Source organism: Strix aluco, chromosome 30, assembly GCF_031877795.1.
Source record: "Strix aluco isolate bStrAlu1 chromosome 30, bStrAlu1.hap1, whole genome shotgun sequence".
NCBI lineage: Eukaryota > Metazoa > Chordata > Aves > Strigiformes > Strigidae > Strix > Strix aluco.
The window spans coordinates 673,004-691,963 of NC_133960.1; the positions used below are offsets into that span (position 1 = coordinate 673,004).

Below are 18,960 nucleotides of genomic sequence, written 5' to 3' on the forward strand. Positions count from 1 at the left end.
GGCTGGCCCAGCGGCCCCTGCGGGGGTTTGGGGGGTGATTGCTTTGGCACAGCCCCCTTCAGCTTTTGTTTAGGCAGTGCTAAAATGGGGCAGATTGGAGTATTTTGATATTTTTTATATTTTTCCCCCCCCCCCCCCCGAAAGCTCTCCACAGCTTCACAACCAGCCTGGAGCGTGGGCTTGAGCCGCCCAAGGAGCCCCGGCCCCGCTGGCAGAGGAGCGGCCGCCCTGCTCGCCCTGCTGGGATGACAAAGCTGCTATTCAGGTGGACGCTGAGGATGGAACTGGAGCTCGCGGAGGCCCTCGAAAGGTTTTTAAGAAAAAAAAGAAAAAAAAAAAAAAAAAAGGTTGTTTAGCATGGAAAAAAAAAGCCTCCCTTGTGTGAGAGGCGGGCGCGCTGCTCGCGGTTTGAGGGCCTGAGGGAGGGGGGTGGCGGCTGGGACCCGCTTTTTGCTGCTCCAGCTCCCCCCCAGCCGGGGTTTTGCGCTTTGGGTGATGAGATGATGATTTTTACCAGTTGGTAAAAAAAAAAATCTGCCCCTCTCGGCCCGTGTTCGGGGGGGGGGGGGGGGGGGGGGGAGTTGATTGAGCCCCTTGGACGTGCAGGTACGAGTCCTGCCCGAAAATAAGAAACACCAAACCCCAACACTGTGCGTTGCTGCTGGGGGGGGGTGGGGGTGAGTTTTACTTGTGGCGCTGCCCTGGGTGTGTGTCCGGCAGCAGCTGCTCCCCCCCCCCCGCCCCCCCCAGCTCTGCCCTTCCCTGCCCCCAGCCACAGGTGCCCAAATCACGTTTGGTTTGATTGAATCAAGTTCAAGGCTGCCTCGGCCGCAATTCCAGCGCAGGGTTTGAAACCAGAAGCGTGTTTGGAGCCTGCGGGGCCGGGGGGGGGGGCAGAAGGCAGCCGGCACCAAACCCGCTCCATCGCGAGGGACGTTTGAGCAGCTTTTTAGTTGGAAGAAGTGGAGGATTGAGGGAGTTTGTTTTGCTTTTGCCTTGGGCCCGTCGGAACCTGCCGGGCTCACCCGCCTCGGGGCGTTTCCCCGCAAGCCCCGTGGCCACAAGGCTGAAGGAAGTGGTTAAATCCTGCTCTTTCAGGGTGGGTTTTGTTTTTTTTTTTGCTGTGTCTGGAGTTCAGGGCAAGGTTGTTTTTAATAGAAAAACATACTTTATTGCTTTTTAACAATGAAAAGATTCTTTACAACGTATCACAGTTGCAGACTGCTTTCCTTTCACTTAAACTCAGGGCACAGCTGGGATTGATCCCGTGTCCTCATGCCCCCCCCAGGCCGCGGGGCCAAGCCCCGGCCGCTCGCTGAAACCCTGGAGCAGCCCCCGGGGCTTTGGGTCTTCAATCTGGGGGCGAGCTGGGAGGGAGGAGGAGGAGCAGGTCACACCCAGGCTCGTGGCCTTTCCTGCGGCGCTGAGGGAGGGACCATCCTCCCGCGGGGTGATGGGGGCCCCGGGGATGGGGTGGGAGCAAAACAACCTCAGCTTTGGGGATCCCCCAACCCCGCAGCCCTCGCACGCGTCCGTTCCGTCTCCCGCTGTAATTTTCAAGTGAACAGGAGGAGGCGAAGCCCCCGTCGTCGTGGGCTTCTGTAACGGTTCAACAACCACCTCCGGAGGGGAAACTCTGCCCTCGCCCAGGGCGGGTGGGCAGCGGGCGCGAGGGGGCTCACAGCAGCCGCCCGCGGCACTCCACAGCCCCGCAGCAGCACAGCAGCTCTTTGCCTTCCACGCTGCCCACTTCGTAGTTATAATCCCACGTCAGCTCCGTGCCGGCTCGTATCCTCCTGAGGAGTTAAAAAAAAAAGGAAAAAGCACCAGCTGGGAGAAGAGGGAGGAGCAGCTGCACCTCCCGGTGCTGAGGGCCGAGCTCTCCGGCCAGGGCAGCTGCCCCCGGGCCAAGGGTGAGGCCCCTGCCGCCGCCTTCGGCTCCGCAGCGAGCGAAGGGACAAAGTTCCCCCCTGAATCACTCCCACGGGGCTTCACGGAGGAGCTGCCGTGCCCGAGAGGCACGTGGCAGGGATCCACCAGCGCCCGGCAGGTTTGGGACGCAAACAAGCTGGTGGGCGGCTGCTCCGAGCTTAACCCTCCCCTTTGGAAAGGTCTAAAACTGCTGGAAATTGCACCAGAAGCTCCAGCTCTGCCCAAGCTGGTGTGAAACGGGGGACGGCGGTGACAAGGAGGAGGAGGAGGAGACACCCAGCCCACGAGGGTCCCACCGAGCCCCGCGAACCAGCCGTGACTCACTTGCTGGCGAAGAAGGCGACCCAGGGGAAGCGGAGGTCGTGCGTGTCCACGAAAACGTTCTGCACGAAGAGGTTGGGGCTGCAGCTGTGCTGTAAAGGGAGCGGAGACAAACGCCGTGAGCCAGTTCCTGCGCCGGGAGGGCGGCGGAGCAGCCAGCAGTAAACACAGGCCTTTATAAACAAGCAGATTCCCCATTTGTCCGCTGCATCCAGCGTGAGCCTGTTGGAACGGGACACGCTCCCGGCCCTGCCTGCGCGCCCGGGGTGACTCAGAAGATCCCCGCTCCGAAGGTAACGGGCGCTGGAAGGACTGACCGCGCCGTCCCGCTCACCCCGCGTCACGGGGCCGGAGCAGCTGCGCTCGGCGGGGGCGGATCAGCCTCCCAGTCCTATTTTTTTCCCCTGGATTTATCTAGTCTCGGGGAGGTGCAGGCCCACGGAGCGGACAGGTCACCCCAGAGACGTCCCTCTCCCTTCTCAGCTGCCGAGGGACGTTGCCCTTTGGTGCCCGGCCGAGGGTGGTGACTCACGTTGAGGTAGCGGCCCAGGTTCCCCTCCAGCTTGGCGTCGATGATGTAACAGGACTCCTCCCCGTCGTAGAACTGGCGCGTGGTTCTGCGGACGGGCGCGCTCTCGCCCTTGTCGGCCGCTGCCATGTTGGTTGACTTGATGGCGATGCCGTGGGTGGATTTCAGGGCGAAGCCCCGGGTGGATTTCACGGCCACCTGCCTCTTGACCGGACCTGCCACGAGAGGAGCACGCGCTGCCCTCTCCTCCCTCCTGCCAGGTGAGGGGCCCCACAGCAGAGCTGCTGCCCAGGGACACTCCTCTTCACAGGGGGAGGGGGGTAGAAACCCCTCAGGGATGCGGCTCAGATCTCAAATACCACCCTGAGATGGCTCCTGGGAACCTCCCAGCTCAGCGTGTGACCCTGCAGACCCACCACAATAAGCCCCACAGCTGCTTTTTCTTAGATTTCCACAAATATTTAGTACCTGAGGACCCAGTTTTGCAGTTTAGACAAAGCTCAGCCCGGAGCAGGACGCCCCACGCTCACAGCTGCTACGTCCTCGGGAGTTTCTGGGGGTTTCTGGCCCAAATCTCCTGCTGCACCCCTGTACTTCCCTCCCCCAGCAGCTGTCCTCACCTGACCCAGACGAGGGGTTTTTCTTGTCGTCCCCTTCCTCCTCCTCAGAGCCCGAGGAGATGGTCTGGATGTCGTCGCTGTCGTTGGTGGTGCCCTGGGCCTGCCCCGCCGCCGCCTGCCCGTTCTCCCCGTCGCTGTCTGTGCTGCTCGACAGCGTCAGCACGTCCTGTGGAAAAGCATCGGTGGCCCCTGAGCGCGGCGCGGGCGGGGGAGAGCAGCGCCCCGGCGCTTTCCACGCCACCTTCACGCCTCCCTTTTGCCCCGGTGGCGTTTTGCTCTTTTAGCAGAGGCGCCCTGTGCTCCCGGAGCCCCTCTCGAAGTGGATCACGCTGCGGTCAGAGCTGGAATGGGACAGAACCCCCCTCCCACCGTGGGGTCGCAGGGGGCTGGTCACTCCTGCAGCTCCTGGGCTGCCCCAGCCGACGCCCCGGGTTCACAGGGAAGGGAGAACACCCCCAAAACCAAGGCCCGTCCCCCCCGAATGGCTTCCTAGACCCAGCCCTGCCGAGCACCGGCTCCCTGGCGCGCGGGCACGAGGTGCTACGTCCTGTTAGACCGCGCGGCCCAAGCGCCACACTGAGCTCCTCTCCTGGGCTTTCAGAACCCTGAAAAACGCCCAGTCTGAAGAAAATCAACTGCCCCCCCCGCCAGGAAATCACAACCCCGAACCACCCGCCCTGCGCTGGTGCTCAACGAGGAACGGAGTGGCACAGAAACAACCCAAAGGAAGGTTCAAGGTCACGATCAAACCCGTCTGGCGTGGAGGCAGAGCCAGGCCCACCCCTCCCAGCCCACGCCGGTACCTCCGTGGGGGGCTGCAGGGCCAGCGAATGCCGTCGGCTCTGCAGCAGGGCTGTCTTGCTCGTCGGCCTGCGGACCCCCTCCAGCTTGGGGGGGCTGGGGTTGTAGCCGTACATCCTTCTGAAGTCGCTGAGCCTGGGGGGGTGAGGAGAAGAGGGGGGTCACGCCGGCAGCTCTGGGGAGAGCCGGGAGCTGGGCAGAGCCGGGAGCTGGGCGCAGCCAGGCAGAGCCGAGCGTTCATCTGCACTCTGGGGCACAGCCCAAACCCTCTGACCTCTCCCTCTGCGCTGGCAGCAGCATTGATGGAGCCAAGGGGCAGCCCGAGGGTTGCAGCAATTTGTTCAGTGCGATATTTGGAAATAAAGAGCAGGAAAATACAATTTAAGGAGCCTTACCCGGGAATTTTGTTTGGATCTTCAGTTTCCTGCAGAGGGGAGAAGTACAGGTGGTTAAAATCCCTCCCTTCTGGAGGACTCTTCAGCCCTTCTGTGGAAACACCCCCCAGACACCGGCCCGGGTGTCCCCACCGCTCAGCGTCACACCCAGCCCAGGGGGGCCCCAGAAGGGCCAAGTTACGAGCGCAGGTCTCCCCCCTCCCTGCACGTCCCACACAGGGGGTCTCCAAGTCCCCTCTCCGGAGCCGGGGAGGGGGGGGACAGGGACCACCCCCACCTCCCCAGCCCTGTCTGATCGCCCCCCACAGCCCTGGGCACGCGGGGGCTCCCCCCCTCACACAGCACCGAGGTCAGGGGGGACGTTTGGCTCAGCTCAGGCCGAGCGACATCTTTGTAGCCTCCTGTGCCACAACTCCCCCCAGGAAGGGCAAAGGCCCCCGCGCAGCGGGCAAAGGCCAAGGGGCCACCAGACAGCACCCCAAGTCGTGTTGGATGGGTAGAGAAGCCACTGGAGCGAGGGCACAGCTCTGTGGCTCCGTTTCCTCCTCCGCACCCCCAAGGTGGGGGGGCAATACTCGTCTCCCAGGCCCACAGCCCCCCCCTTACATCTTTCTTCAATGCCTTTGACTCTGCATCCAGGTCGCCCGGGGCAGAAGCACAGGCCTTCTCTCTCTCTCCAGGGAGCTCCATTTTGCCGGCCTTGCCTTCGCCGCCTTCGCTCATCTTGAAGGAGGAGGCGCTGTCGTTGTCCTGGAAGCCGTCGGCCATGCTGTTGGAGCTCAGCCACGAGGCCACTTTGTTCTTGGAGGTCTCCTCGGACACCGGCAGCTTGCAGGAGGCCGCCACCGCCGCCTCGTCGTGGCTGATGGGCCGGGTGAGCCCTGAGTCCTTGGAAGCCGTCTCCGAGAGCCCGTTCTCCTTCTGGCCCCGGGTCTGCCGCCGCGTGGCATAGCTGCGCCACACCGAGCTGGTGCTGAAGTCCTCGTCCTTGCAGAAGTTGTCATCAGAGCTGTCCTCGTTGGACTCCTCCTGCTCCTCAGTGCCTGTGTTTTCCTCCTCCTCATCCTTGAGGTCCACCCCGCTGCTGTCAGAGGAGCATTTTGCGTCACTCTCGTAGCCCTCCTTGAAGTTCTCCACGCTCTCGATGTGATCCAGGTTTGCAAAATATTCGTCACCCATCTCCAGCCCCTCTTTGTCGGCAAAGTCATCCGTGAGGATCTTCCCTGGGGGTGGGGAATAGAACACGAAGTGTGAGTTTTCCAGGGATGACACTCCTGCCCCGCAGATTTTACCCTCCCCAGAGGCTCAGTGAGGAGCGAACAGGACTGACACCGCCCCGTCCCAAAGCCGGGCTGGGGAAGGACAACGTGTCACCCCAATACTCGAGGTGATGAAAATCTGAAGCGCGTGGCTGATCTGGAACGGGCCCTCGCTAACATCCAGGCTCCCGCCGAGGAAATCTCTGAACAGCAACGCAAAGAGGGCAGCTGCTGCTCCTCCAACGGGCTGGGCGGCGAGGCCGTAGCGCAGGGCAAGAAACCAGAGCACCAGAGCTGCGGCAAGGCCTGCGGTTCGTTCCATTTCAGAGCTAACGCAACCGTGCTGCGCAACTTCTGCATTTCATCGCTTTGTGCCGACGTCCCAGCGGCCGGTTCGGTGTAAACAGGAAGCAGGTACGTGTTGGTTCACCCTCATGGGGAACCCGAGCGCTTCTCCTGGCGCTGGCGCCGCGGCCACGCGGGTTTCTGCGGCGTCGTGTTTCAGAGTTGGGCGAGGGAGGGGGATCCAGCAGCAAAGCAGAGTGCTGCAAGTTTGTCATCTTAAATTTCTGTTTTCCTGGCCCCTTAATGAGCACAGGAAGAGCTTCACACCCGTTCTGCTGGGTTTTGCGATAAACAAAGCCTAGCTCTCAGGCCTGACACAACCAGATCTTTCCAAATACTTATTCCTCCGCCCCTCCCTACCCAAAACAAAGCAGATTCCCATCTGCATACATGTGACCCCGGGAAGAGCCCTGGCTCCACAGAGGCTTTTCTTTCAAAACTAAGAGGCTTCTACCTGCTTGCTCAGCGGGGCGAGATCCTACCTGCGTAGATGCAGACAAAAGAGCCTTTAGCAATATCATCCAGGCAGCGAATGCCCCAGCCTTTGTTCTGTGTCTTGAATAACTGCAGTCGGACCTGGAGCCCGTGTTGCACCAAGCGATTGGTGCACATGTTGATGTTGCACTTGCACCTCTTGTTACACTCGTAAACTCTGAAAGAAAGGAGAGCAGTGAGATCCTCCTGGATAAAGCAATATGCCAGGACTTGTGTTGTACCAGAAATCACAGAATCACTCAGGTTGGAGAAGACCCTCGGGATCAGCGAGTCCAACCCTCAGCCCGACTCTACAAAGCTCTCCCCTACCCCACATCCCCCCACAGCTCATCCAAACGAACCTCAAACACCCCCAGGGGTGGGGACTCCACCCCCTCCCTGGGCAGCCTATTCCACTCTCTGACCACTTTTTCTGGGAAACATTTTTCCCTCCTGTCCACTCTGAACCTCCCCTGTTGCAGTTTAAAGCCATTTCCTCTTGTTCTGTCACTAATTCCCTGGGAGAAGAGACCAGCACCAACCTCTCTACAATGTCCTATGATGCAAAATGATGTGATGCAAAATGAAATGATGCAAAGGGACCCACAGCGGCGACCTAAAGCCCAGCAGAGCAGGGGGAGTGTGGTCGCCAGGTCCTATGGCATCGCCCAGAGGTACCAGGCCACGCATTCGCAGACGAATCACAAACACGGGCAGGTTTTCAGTGCCTGCGCTTAGCCCCGGGAGGTACTGCCTGTCTGATGGCACCCCAGGCCAAGTTCCCGGGCCGGTACGTGTGAGGGCAGGCGAGGACGCAGCGCTACTCACCCCGTCGGGAGACATTCTTCCAGCCTTTTGTGCTGGTATCCCGAGTTGGGGTTGATCTGCCCACCCGGGGTGCAGCCAGTTGCTTGGACCGTCAGCTGGTGACAGGCACATTTGGATCTAGAGAGACACAGAAACCGCCCCCCCGTGCCCCAGCAGTTAGCTCTACACACCGGTTTTGCAGAAAGGAAAAGAAATCGCCTCTTTCTGTGTCCGTAGATGCGGAGACGGGCACACGGGCCTTGACCTGGAGTCCAACTTGCAGCCGACCAGAGCTGCCTGGGTGCTGCCCCCCACCCTCCAGGCCCCGCGACACGCGGAGGGGTCACCTACTTGTCTCTGCAGCCATCTTTGCAGTCGCAGCCCACGAGGAACTCCCAGCTGGTGTTGATGTACACCCCCTTGCCGGGGATGCGCTCCTTGCTGTAGGCCACCTGCGGCGGCGGGGTGTTGTCGATCTCGTTGACGCAGGACAGCGGGACGTCCTCCCTGCCCTTGGTGATGTCCACGATGTAGTAGTAGGGTTTGTAGGGCTGGAATTTGCGATCCACCAGCACGTAGGGATCCAGGCAGAACATTTCCAGGAAAAGGAAGTCGCAGTCTGTCTCGAAAAGGTAGCGCTCGATCTCCGGCATGGATCGCAGGCACAGCCCGCACGGTGTCTTGTAGAGGACGTGGAAGCCCATCTTGCGGTTGACCCGCCGGCGCGCCGTCATCCGTCGGAAGTCGTAGAGCAGCGGGATGAGCAGAGGGTTCTTGCTGCGGTACTGGTCGCTGCGGATGGGGCGGACGCGGGACAGGCAGGTGTAGCTGCAGACGTGCGGCAGGTAGAAGAGCTTCTCCAGAGGGGCTCGGTACGAGGGCTCGTTGGGCACGCGGTCCATCATCCCGTGGAAGGCCGGTGCCAGGCCGCTGCTGGCCTGGCTGCCGGAGAGCCTGGGGCAGGAGAAGGGAATCACTGAGCAAGCGCGGCGAAGGGATTTTAGGTGCTTCACTCCTACCCAAGCAGCTGCTGGTTACGCACTGGGACACCCCCCTGGCTTTGGTGCTTGGTCCAAGTAGACACAAACCCCAGCGTCCCCTGGGAGCAAGGCCCCGAAGGGAGCGTTACCAGCAGCACAGGACACCAAAACCACCCCTAAATCAGAACTAGGGAAGCAAAACCAAGCACTCTCCAAACGTGCCGTGGACTGATTGCCACAAAGGCACCGCTGTGGAAAAGCCCCCTGCAGATTTAGGTTAACAGCAGCTTCCCCCAACCCTTGACAGCTCGTAGAAACAGGAGTCCTAAAAATAAGCAGGTTTTGGCCAGGGTCCCAGTGGGGAAAGTTCTGGTCAGAACTGATAAGAGACCCTCCAAACTCAAGCCAACAACAAAACGTAACAAACCGTGGTCTGGAAGGAAGAACGAGCTAAGAGGAAGACAAACGCTCAGGACCGGACAAGCTGGCAAATAAAGGTGTCAGTCCGCAACAAAATAAACCTGCGCTGAACCCAAGAAGCCCCAGATCTGTAGCAGCACCCCAAACTCTCCCGGGGACGCGGGGATTTGCAGGAAGCACCAAGAGGCTTTGCTCACCGATGCTGCTGGGACGCGCCGCTCCTTCCCGCCGCCGGCGCGTCGCTTAGGACGGGCGACGAAGGCGACGACTGCCCGGAGCCCACGGAGCCGGGGCGGAAGGACGTGCTTTTCTTGGCCACTTGCTTTCTCGATTGGGCCAGCTGACTGTCGAAGCATCTGCACGGGGAGAGAAGGGAGGCGGTTTGCGAGGTGCACACGCTCACCCAGCGGGCAGACAGGCAGGGGCAGTCAAAGTGACACTCCCCACAAAGTCAGCAGCAGTGCCCCATCCATGCGAAACATTTTTCCTCACAAGTGTGGAAATCAGCCCATTTCTGACTACCTGCGCTACGGCGATCCCGCAGCGACCCCAACCAAACGCCACAACTCGGCTACGTTTAAAAGTAACTTCTGACACGCTGCTATTTATTTGGAAGTGAGGCATGAGGGTGAGAGGGAGTGTAACGAGGGTGTCCAAGGCCTTCATTTCCGAAGCCGGACAAACCAGTACATGAAGAAACCCCTGGAGTAGCAGAAACAAGAGTTTGCAGAGGCTCAGTCAGTGAAACAGCACTGAGCAGTGGGAGGAACAAGAAATCCAGAGGACTTTTGTCTGTAACAAGATACGGGCGTACACAGGAATGTGATAACAGCCCTGACGAAAGGGGTGCGAGGGGCTCCCAAACACCCCTGCAGCCCGATGAACAACAGTGGGAAGGTGGGAGACACCTGGAAGACACTAACGCTCACCCCCTGAGAAAACAACAGCAGAGGTTTTCCATCCATTTATACCGATTAAACAGAAAAACACCCCAAACCAGCCACTGGTTTTCCCACAGGTGGAAGAACGTAGTTATGTTATGAGGGCAGAAAGGGAGGAGACAGTGAGAGCAGGAGGGGGGCGACCGTTTCTGCAAACATCTGCCTTAAAAGCAAGGTGTTAACACACATTTCAAAATTCAGGAGCAAGAGAAAAAGGCTTGTCAACGGGCTTTAAACAGTCAGAAATGGCTGGCAGCGGCTGCCTGGCACCGTAGAAAAACTTGAAAGTGAGACTAGAGAGGGAAGAGAACCAGACCTTCCTCAGAGTAAAGAAAACACCAGAGTGAAGAAACCATTCTCCCAGTTTTAATAATCTAAAACCAATGTGTTTTGAACCCAATAGGATCCCTCGGGACAGTGGGGACACAGATATAGTACACTGCCTTCAGTCAGTGTTAAAAGCCAGTTGTCTTTGTTCGCTATTTAACGGCAGGGCAGGGAAATGGCTGTAGTGTCTGTCTGGGTTAGATCTGAAAACAAGATCCTAAAGTCAAAGCCTCTGTGGGGAAAAAAAAAAAAAAAAAAAGCGTTTCTTGTAACCACTGCAAGGACTGTGAAATGGGAAAGGGGAGATTGGGCAGCCAGGCTGGCTGACTGCTGCAGTCCAACTTCATCGCCTTCACTGCACATTCTTCCTACACCCCAACAGCTCAGGGTGCCCCCGCGATCGGGGAACAGCCCGGCTCTTCCTCTGCTCCCGGGTGGGGCCCTGGGCTGGCGGCGGCGGAGCCAGCGCTGCGCTTCTCAGGTGGAGCTGACGGCCTCCAGCACCGGCCTCCGCTCTCGGTTGGGCAAGAGGTGAGGAACAAGGCTCGTACGGCTTCGACCCTCAAGCCTCGGTCAGAGCGGCCCAGGAGGAGCATTTCCAAGTTACCCCCCACATCCAGGGGCAGAACGGGTCTTACTGCACCGGTGCTCGGAGAGGAACCCCCTCCCGAGGCCAGAGGCTGGGGGCCAGCGGGGTTCCTTAGATGCTGCTACACCTAGAGAGCATCTGGTGAATAACGATTGACTCGCTGCACAGGTTCCTCACTGCTGGGACATCTCCCTTCTCCCTCCTGCCCACGCAGCAGGGCACAGTCACGGCAGACGACATGCTGGCAGGGGGCCAGGCATCCAGAAATTCCGATGGGAAATCCACAGCGGTGACAAAAATGCACGGGGACAGCATCTCTCTCCCCTAATTAAAGTCCCAGAGCACGTGCTCAGGTACCCTGGTGCTCTCCAACACGCTCCCTTCATCACAAGGCCGGGCTCCTCCTTCATCCAGGCCTCCTTCGGCACTAGCCTGCACCTCCGCGAACGTCCCGCTCGGGCCGCTGGCAGCAGGAGGCACGTGGGCGACTGGGCTGTGGCTTAGCTCTACCAGGTTTGGTCCGTGACCACCGAGACCAACCACTGATCCCGAGTTCTCAGTGCCTCGTAAGTCATCGAGGTCTGCGAGCAGGTCAGTCCAAGTGGAGGGACACAAGGCAGCCGGGGGCCAGTGCCTGGATCGTGACACGAGGGAGCAATTCAGATTTTCAGAAGAGAAGGAGCAAACGTTCTAACTTGGAAATACATCAAGTGCGAAGCTTTAGCCCTGAGTAAGAACACGGCATTTGGCTCAGGGGGTGCTGGGCTGTCAGCTCCCCCACCCCCAGTTATTCATCCAGCAGCTTTTATCTACACTCTCCCCCAGAAGCAGGACTAAAAGCAGTTTGTGCAACCAGGAAACAAGCCTAGTCGTGGAGGAAACCTGCGCTCGAGGGTCCCTGTGCACAGAAAGGCTGGTGCCTGAAAGAGCCGAGCACTGGAGACCAAAGGCAGAGGTGGGAGCAGAGAGCTGGCTCAGGTACTTACTCCATCTCAGCAGGCTGCGGCGAGACGGAGCGCGCGGCCAGCGAGGCCGCCTGCATCTGCTCTAAAGGTTTGTACTGGGGACCAGCTCCCGTTAAATCCTGCGTGTATTGTACTACAGGCCCTTTGCTCCTGACAGCACCTAGTGTGGGAGGGGGGAAAAAAAAGCAAAGCGTCAACGGGGAAAGTCTCGACTGTCAACCAAAGTTTGCTGCACTAGCCACAAAATACTGATTTAGTCCCCAAAGGCAACCAAACCGAGGCATTTGTAATTAACACCGGGTCACTGCTGAGCTCCGAGTCACAACCAGCCACCCCAAAACACATTCTGGCCACTTCACACAGTCTGGTTTTGCGGCATCTTTACGGCAGGAGGAAAAGCCCACTGTAAACCTCACATCCCCAGGAGTTCTGCTAAAAAAAACCCAAAAAACCACCCCACCAAAACCAAACAAAGAACCCACCCGCCCCTGCCAACGCACAATGCGTTCATTCAAACTCCAGGGTACAAATCAAGGAAAAAGATGTCACATACCGACGTTGGGACGAGTCCTGGCTTGTCCACTTTGCTTCTTTTCTTGGGTGGAGGCTGTGGAAGTTTTCATGCTGAACATGGGCTCGAGGCGTGTGGAACCCCGGTAAATCCACTCACAGCGTTTGTCATCCTGCAGCAAGGAGAAGGCAACACTCACAGCACCTATAGCAAGCGCTGCCAGAGGGACCACCCAGGCCTGGGAGGCAGCAGCATGCTTTTAGGGGCAGCAGAATGGAGGGGAAAGGAGGCGAAGGTTTGACCTGAAGGCTCCTGAAAGACCACGCAGCCAGGAGAGGACAAAGGCAGCGGTTCCTCATATCTGGGAACGCTGAATACAAACCAAAGAGGCCCAGCACCAAGACCCCAAACCTCAAAGGCAGTTCTGCTCTTGGCCCAAGGGCCGACTAACGAGGCACTGCTGGAGGGAGCAGACTCCCGAGGGAGACAAGCCAACGCCTCAGCACGACCCGAGCGCTCTGGGACAGGGAGGTGACATCTGCAGGGGCATGAGGTCTCCCGCGGCCCCAGGGCTGCGCAGTTATCCGGGCAGGAAGGGAGCCGAGCGGGCACAGAGAGCGTGTCTGCTCCCTTTCTGCAATCTGTAGGATCTGAGCAAGCAGAATCGCAGCTTCTGCTCGGTCTCTCTCCTGCTTCCTGAACCAGCGCGTGTATTTGGACAGAAGACGCTGCCAAGTGTTTGTACCAAGAAAGGAACCAGGAGAGAACACCCGCAAGCCACGGATTTTGCTTCTTACTTATCTACCGCTTTCACGTTTCACAGGCAAAATGCTTTAAAAGGCTTTTTGAACCTTTTGTCATGCAGATGAAAGCCTCTCACCCCCACTGCACAGCACAAACTGGCAGTTCACCCACTAAGCAAAAAACCTGCTTGTTCCAGGACCCTGCCCGACATCAGCAAGGGCTCCGTCAGCCCAGCGGCCCATGGCTCAGCTTTACGCCCATCTTCCCCCTCTGATGGGAGAAGGGAAATCGCCCTACCAGGAAAAGGATTTTGACCAGGCTGCCATCCACTTCTTCCACCCTGGACTTCCACCAGGTCCCTTCCCACTCCGTTTTGATCAGCTGGCCGTTCTTCAGCAGCACCATGGGGCGGTTGGGGTAGGCCGTGATGTACTCCTCGATGAAATCGCGGCAGGAAACATCCTCTATGTCTTCCCAGGTCTTTTTCGCTGTTCAGAAAGGGACGGATGGGAGAAAGGGAAGAGGAAAGACTCTTACAAAGGGAACCTTTTTTTAAAGAGACCTCAGATGGATTTTCATGTAAGAACAACGAAGCAGCAACCCCGAGCAGCCGGGTTCTTGGCAGTGGAGCATCCAGCCATATCAACGCACCCAGAGCACAAGGAGTCACAGCACACTCGCTCCGCCGGTAACAAACCGCTGTTCCCTCCAGCTTCGTACGCAAACAAACGTCTCCAGGCACAGCGTGGAGGGGACACACAGTCTGGGCTCTCTCTTTTGAGCCAGGCTCTGTCACACACCCAAAGGCTCTCCGCAGCGTTTCAGTGTTAGGACGCAGCGGGGGAAGAGAACACTCACGTGGCCTGCAGATTGGGTACAGCTCCCACTCCTTGACGTAGGAAGCGTAGCCATCATCAAAGAAGATCAGGAACCTGGAGAACAGCAGCGTTGGAATTAGAAATGCAGCTGAATAAAACGCAGCTCCACATCGTACGGAGGAAGTGGAGCATCCCTCCTGTTCCTCCTGGCAGTCCCAAAGGCCCTCAGATCAGACATGGTGGGTGAGGACGGAACAATGCGATCACTTCTGCCAGGAGATCACGAGCTCTGCAGCGCCCTCGGCTCTCTGAACAGCCCTGCCCCAGCCCTGAGCTGCCCCTGTGCCCCCGAAGGCAAAGGAGGCTGCCCAAAGGCCTCCCAGCAGCGCAGCCCCTCTTCCCTCGGCTCCATTCCCCCCGCGCCTCAGTAAAGGAAGAGAAAAGACAGTTGAATCACTCCTAATCTCAGCAAGAAAAGGTATTTTTGAAGCTCCACCTGCAGACAGGAGATGAGCATGAGAGTTCCCAGCGCCTGCGGGGGACTGGGAGCTCAGAGGGGGACGCCCACGAGGCTGGATATGGCGCCCGCTCAGCGCCTCTGAATAACAACTCCAAGGTCCGGAGCTGCATCACGGCTCAGCGTTACAGCCAGCCTCGCCGGGAGCAGTATAAATTTTCAACACGAGTAATAAATGCAGGCCATTTTCAGTTATTAACACATATCAGATAGAACTCCACACAATCAGGCATTTACAGCAGATCCGCATTCGAAACAAACGGGGCGATTATATCCCTTATGAATCTTCTCAGGAAGACCACGAGCCTAAACCACATGGCAGCAGCCCTGCCCCTCATTTATACACGACTGAAAAAGCTGCTTTAGAGCTGCTGTTTCTTCTCCTTAAGTGCTCTGGCAACGCTGCTGGCACCAAACGCTTCCAGGGCTCGTATTTCCTAACGCTACGTTTTATGCCTTGAGCAGCGCAGACTCACATTTGTGTGATAATTGGAACGAATTACCAGACATAATTTCTGACTCGGGGACATGAGTAACAGAATGGAAGCTCCGCTCAGAGCTTTCAGAGATAAGACTGAAAAAACAACATTCAGAACCACATCCCTGGAAAAAGCAGAAAAGAATTCAGCTCACACAATAGCAAATATACAAATACGACTTTTTTTTTCCCTTTTCCTTTTTTTCCCTAAAACCAGAGAGCGGGGTGCAGCTGCGGGGGAGAATCAATACCTGTCTTTATTCTTTACGTTTGGGGTTTCAGCCACAATGCCGGCGTACAGCCAAACCTGATCCCCATCTTTGTATTTTGCCACAACCCTGCTGCCGACGTAGTACTTCTCAGGCGAGGGGTGACAGTCGTAAGCGATGTGGTGGCCGGAAAGCAAACTCTTCCCTTGTTTATCAAATTTCACTTTGTATTTCTTTCCAGCACCTGAAAGACATTTCAACGCGGCAAGATAAATAAAAGCCAACTGGTAGAAGTCCAACACCCTATCCCATGCTGGTCCAAGTTCAGAACTTATTTGAAAGCCTTTCAGAAATTAATTTAGAAGGTAAAATATTAAAGCGGGGATGTGCTGCTCTCACAACTCATCCCAGGGGGCACGAGGGGCTCTCACAGGGGAGGGGACGGGCTCCAAGGCTGATCCCACCCAAAGCTCAGTGAAAGCCACAAGCACCGAGTCACGGGGCCAAGGGGGGACGTACCGACCGTCTGGATCGCAATTAGAGTTCCTTTGTGCCACGTTTTGGTTCTCTTCTTGCCCAGGATCCTCATGCCAACGTTCAGATCACCGTCGGTGCTGAGATCGCTCCCAGCCGCCCCAGGGCCAACGGGCTGGGCAGTGTCAGGAGTTTCCTGAGGGGTTTGTGCATCTGCCCAAGGAACAACAACAGAAAATAAGTTAAAAATTGCCCGAAGTCTCCCTCTCTTACGTAGGCAACTGGAAGAACATCCGTCGGACCCGAGCCGGGAGGCTCCCTGCTTTCCTTTCCCTCAGTCAGCCCAAGTGCCTCGGTTTTACTGGACGGAATAAGCAGCAAGTGAGGTTTAAACATCATTAAAAAGCTTTCCCGTTCTGGAAACCGCGCCGCTCGTATTTGCTTTCAGAAAGGGCTTAAAGAAAAATAGGAATTTGGAAGCAATACATCCTACTGGATCTTTCCAGCAGGGAAAAAGAAGAGTTATTTTCTTTTTCAGGAAGTCAAGAGGTGTAAGAGGCAGCAGGACCAGGGTGAGGGCACACACGGGTGTCTCAGCCGCAGCAAGCTCTCACACACCGACCTTTTTGTGCGTCCTGGGCATTTGTTTTCTTATTCACAGCATCCATAAATTTCTGAACATCCTGGGCAGACTTTCTCATTGCAGCCATGGCTTCCCGCAGCTGAAGGGAAGAGAAAGAAAATATGAAGAACCTTTTCTTTTTTTGCACCAAATACAATGTTGTCCTAAGCGTTCCAGCAAACCCCCACTTTCAGAAGTACACTACAGTCAGGTCTTTTCTAACTCACCAAAGTCTGATCCTTTGTGATTCTGGGACTGCTATCACCTGTGTTTAAAGAAAAAAAAAAAAAAGTGGTTTAAAACATCTTGGGGAGGAAAAAAATCCATCGTAGCTACGTCACTGAAAGAAGAGGGAACAGAGGAAGCCGCCTCTGTCCCTGTCAAGAAACCCACTCAAGCAAGGCCTTTCCTAAGCTGCCCTCTCTGGACACTCAACGTGCTGCTCCGGAGCTTCCCCGCAGGGGCAGCACTTTTTGGGGACAACAGGCAGGCAGGGGAAAGGGGAAAAGTCCCAGTTTGGGGCTCCAGGAACCACGGGACAGTGAAGCAGACCACGCCAGCAGCAAGGTTCCTCACAAGCTCACGGCGTTTCCTACCTGATCCTCTCCTGCTTACGGCCCAGCGTGGCTTATGGCCAACTTTACGATATCCTTACTCTGATCCCTCTCATCCCCAAGCTCCTCCAGGACACACTCAGATCTCGATCCCTCCCCTCGGTACCGTGGGGCACCACAAGATACTGAACTGTGCTTCCAGCCCGAACCGATACTCATGACGTCATCGTCGTCCTCGTCTGGGATCTCAATCACTTCCATGGGCTTGGTGGCCGAGTCCTCGTCCTCGGAGCTGCTCTCACGGTACTGGAGGCCCAGCTTGGAGTACAGATCCTTCACCAACATCTCGCATTTATTAATGGCTCTGGGGAAAAAAAAAAAAAGAGAAGGGCAGAGATGGGAAAAGACAAGGTGAGCCCAGCTGTACATCTCACGATAGCGCAGCAATAAATAGGAACCGACCGCTGGGGAGCTGCTAATTAAATACAACCACGATGAGGTGAGGGAAGAGTGTTCACATGAAGGATTTAAAGCCACAGAGGAGCAATTTTAATTATCCCTCAATAACCACACACAAACGAACCGATGCGGAATCACAGCGTCAGTCTACACCGAAGGGCAACGGGAAGGACTCAAGACATCAGATTCTGCCACCCCGTCTCCCCCTCCTCCGCCCTGAGGCCCAACTCTGACCCGCGGCTGCGATTCCAAGCGCACCCACCTCGAAGCGTCATCGAAGAGCCGGTCAACGCGAGCCACCTCTTCTTCCTTCTGCTTCACGCACTTCTCCAGCTCCTCCAGCTGCTGCTTCCTCTGCTTCACGCACTCAAACTTCTCCAGCTCTTTGTCGATGATATCCTGGAGCTCCTCCATGGAGATTCCCAGCTCCTCCATCACTTCTTGCTGCAGCTCCTTCATCTCCTGGGAATCCATTTCTGCTGCACCTGACACCACAAGGAGGGGGGAAAAGGCTGGTGAAACCCTGCTGCTGCAGCACATCCTCTGCGCTCGCAAGAGCATAAACTCTGTTTTTTGAAAGCTAGTCAGGAAGAAAATGTTATAGATGTTGTTCAGATAACATCACAAGGAACCAAAAATAACCAGAGTGGAAGCAAACTGTGGAGCCAAAGGATTCCAGGACAACCAGGGATTCCTGACAGCTCCTCCGATCTCTGCACAGACTCCCCAAACCCGCTGAACGCCGGAGCCTTCCGCTTCGCCCCCTCTGCGCCCTCTCCTCCGCAGAGCCTGCGGAGCGGTTCCCGACCCTCGAGCCCCGCGGACGCCTCTCCCAGCCCGTCCCACAGCTTCACCCTCACACCGCAGCCCCCCTTGTCCTCCCCCGCCTGTGGTGTTTAAGGACCATGACACCATCCAGCTCCGAGGGTGGCCCCAGCAGTTTCCTCTGTGCAGGCCTGCGGCCCCTGCGTCTCCCTTTGAGCTGGGCCTGGTGATAATTCCAACCACCCTCCGTTATTTCCAAGCCCACCCCTCATCAGCAGCACTCAGACACCTTCCTCCCTCCCGCAGCGCTCCCCGCTCTCCCTCCCCCTGTCCGTATGTACGCAGACCCTCGCCCCCAGCCCCCCTCACCCCCTGCTCCCTCACCCCCTCCCATCACTCCGCTCCAGCCCCAACCAGCTGCCCCCCACCCATCTTTCCCTCCCAGCTGCACCCCGGCCGCCCCCAGTCGCAACCCCAGGCACCGTCCTCCAGATGCAGAGAGCCCGCAGCCCCCCGACACCTCCCAGCTGCACCCGCACCCCAGTGACCACGCACCTCCCAAACAGCCCCTGGCAGCACCCAATGCAGCCCCAAGCCCCCACCAACCCCGCAGCCTCCGCTCCCACCGCCCTTACACCCTCTCTTACCCCCTAGAACTTGTGTATATTTACAAGTCGCCATCAGCCTCTCGGCCTGTGCCTCAGAACACCCCGCACCTCGCCCGTGGGGAGCTCCCCGCGCTCTCTCCTCACCCCAAGCACCCCCCAAAGCCCTCACCCCCCATTCCCCTGCCCCACAGCCCTCTCCTCGCCTCAGTCCCCCCTCACACCTCCCTGCCCGACTCCTCCCGCCCCCAGTGCCGCCCCACACCTCGCCCCTGCCCCACAGCCCCCTCTTTGTCCCCCACGAGCCCTCACAGCCCCCCCACACCCCCCCCAACTCCTCCCCCCTCATCCTCGCGGTGCCCCCACAACCGCCGGTGTCCGCCCACCCCCATTCCCCCGCCCGCCCCGCGCAGGCCGCGCTCACCGAGGGCCGGGGCTCGCCGCGACGCCGGTTGTTGGGGAGAAGGAGGGAAAAAAACGGGGGGGGGGGGGGCCGGAG

The 18,960-nt window shown here is 57.9% G+C and overlaps 1 protein-coding gene across 4 annotated transcripts; it reads right to left on the reverse strand.

Moving 5' to 3' along the window:
* Nucleotides 1–131: 131 nt before the first annotated feature.
* SETDB1 (SET domain bifurcated histone lysine methyltransferase 1) lies at nt 132–18,960 on the reverse strand. Of its 4 annotated transcripts, XM_074809711.1 has the most exons (22): nt 18,886–18,960; nt 17,354–17,576; nt 16,824–16,996; nt 16,306–16,343; nt 16,079–16,178; nt 15,502–15,669; nt 15,025–15,226; nt 13,819–13,892; nt 13,258–13,448; nt 12,259–12,388; nt 11,727–11,865; nt 9,081–9,239; nt 7,835–8,437; nt 7,505–7,621; nt 6,685–6,854; nt 5,205–5,821; nt 4,599–4,627; nt 4,206–4,338; nt 3,403–3,568; nt 2,786–2,997; nt 2,257–2,345; nt 132–1,796 (listed from the first exon to the last, which is right to left on the reverse strand). In XM_074809711.1, the coding sequence occupies exons 2-22, from the start codon at nt 17,563–17,565 to the stop codon at nt 1,679–1,681; spliced, it is 3,840 nt and encodes a 1,279-aa protein (XP_074665812.1). In that variant the 5' UTR covers nt 17,566–17,576; nt 18,886–18,960; the 3' UTR covers nt 132–1,678. The 4 variants fall into 4 exon arrangements, with proteins under 4 accessions (XP_074665812.1, XP_074665811.1, XP_074665810.1 ...); XM_074809710.1 differs by lacking the exon at nt 18,886–18,960 and having other exon boundaries at nt 16,842–16,996; nt 17,354–17,943; XM_074809709.1 differs by lacking the exon at nt 18,886–18,960 and having other exon boundaries at nt 17,354–17,938.

Excerpts from the sequence above, each read along its gene's own strand:
- SETDB1 (XM_074809709.1), bottom strand. The coding sequence starts at position 17,652 with ATGCTCTTGCGAGCGCAGAGGATGTGCTGCAGCAGCAGGGTTTCACCA. Across the intron at positions 11,866-12,258 it reads CAGGACTCGTCCCAACGTCG|GTGCTGTCAGGAGCAAAGGG; the intron begins GTATGTGACATC and ends CTCCCACACTAG. Across the intron at positions 6,855-7,504 it reads GAAGAATGTCTCCCGACGGG|AGTTTACGAGTGTAACAAGA; the intron begins GTGAGTAGCGCT and ends CCTTTCTTTCAG.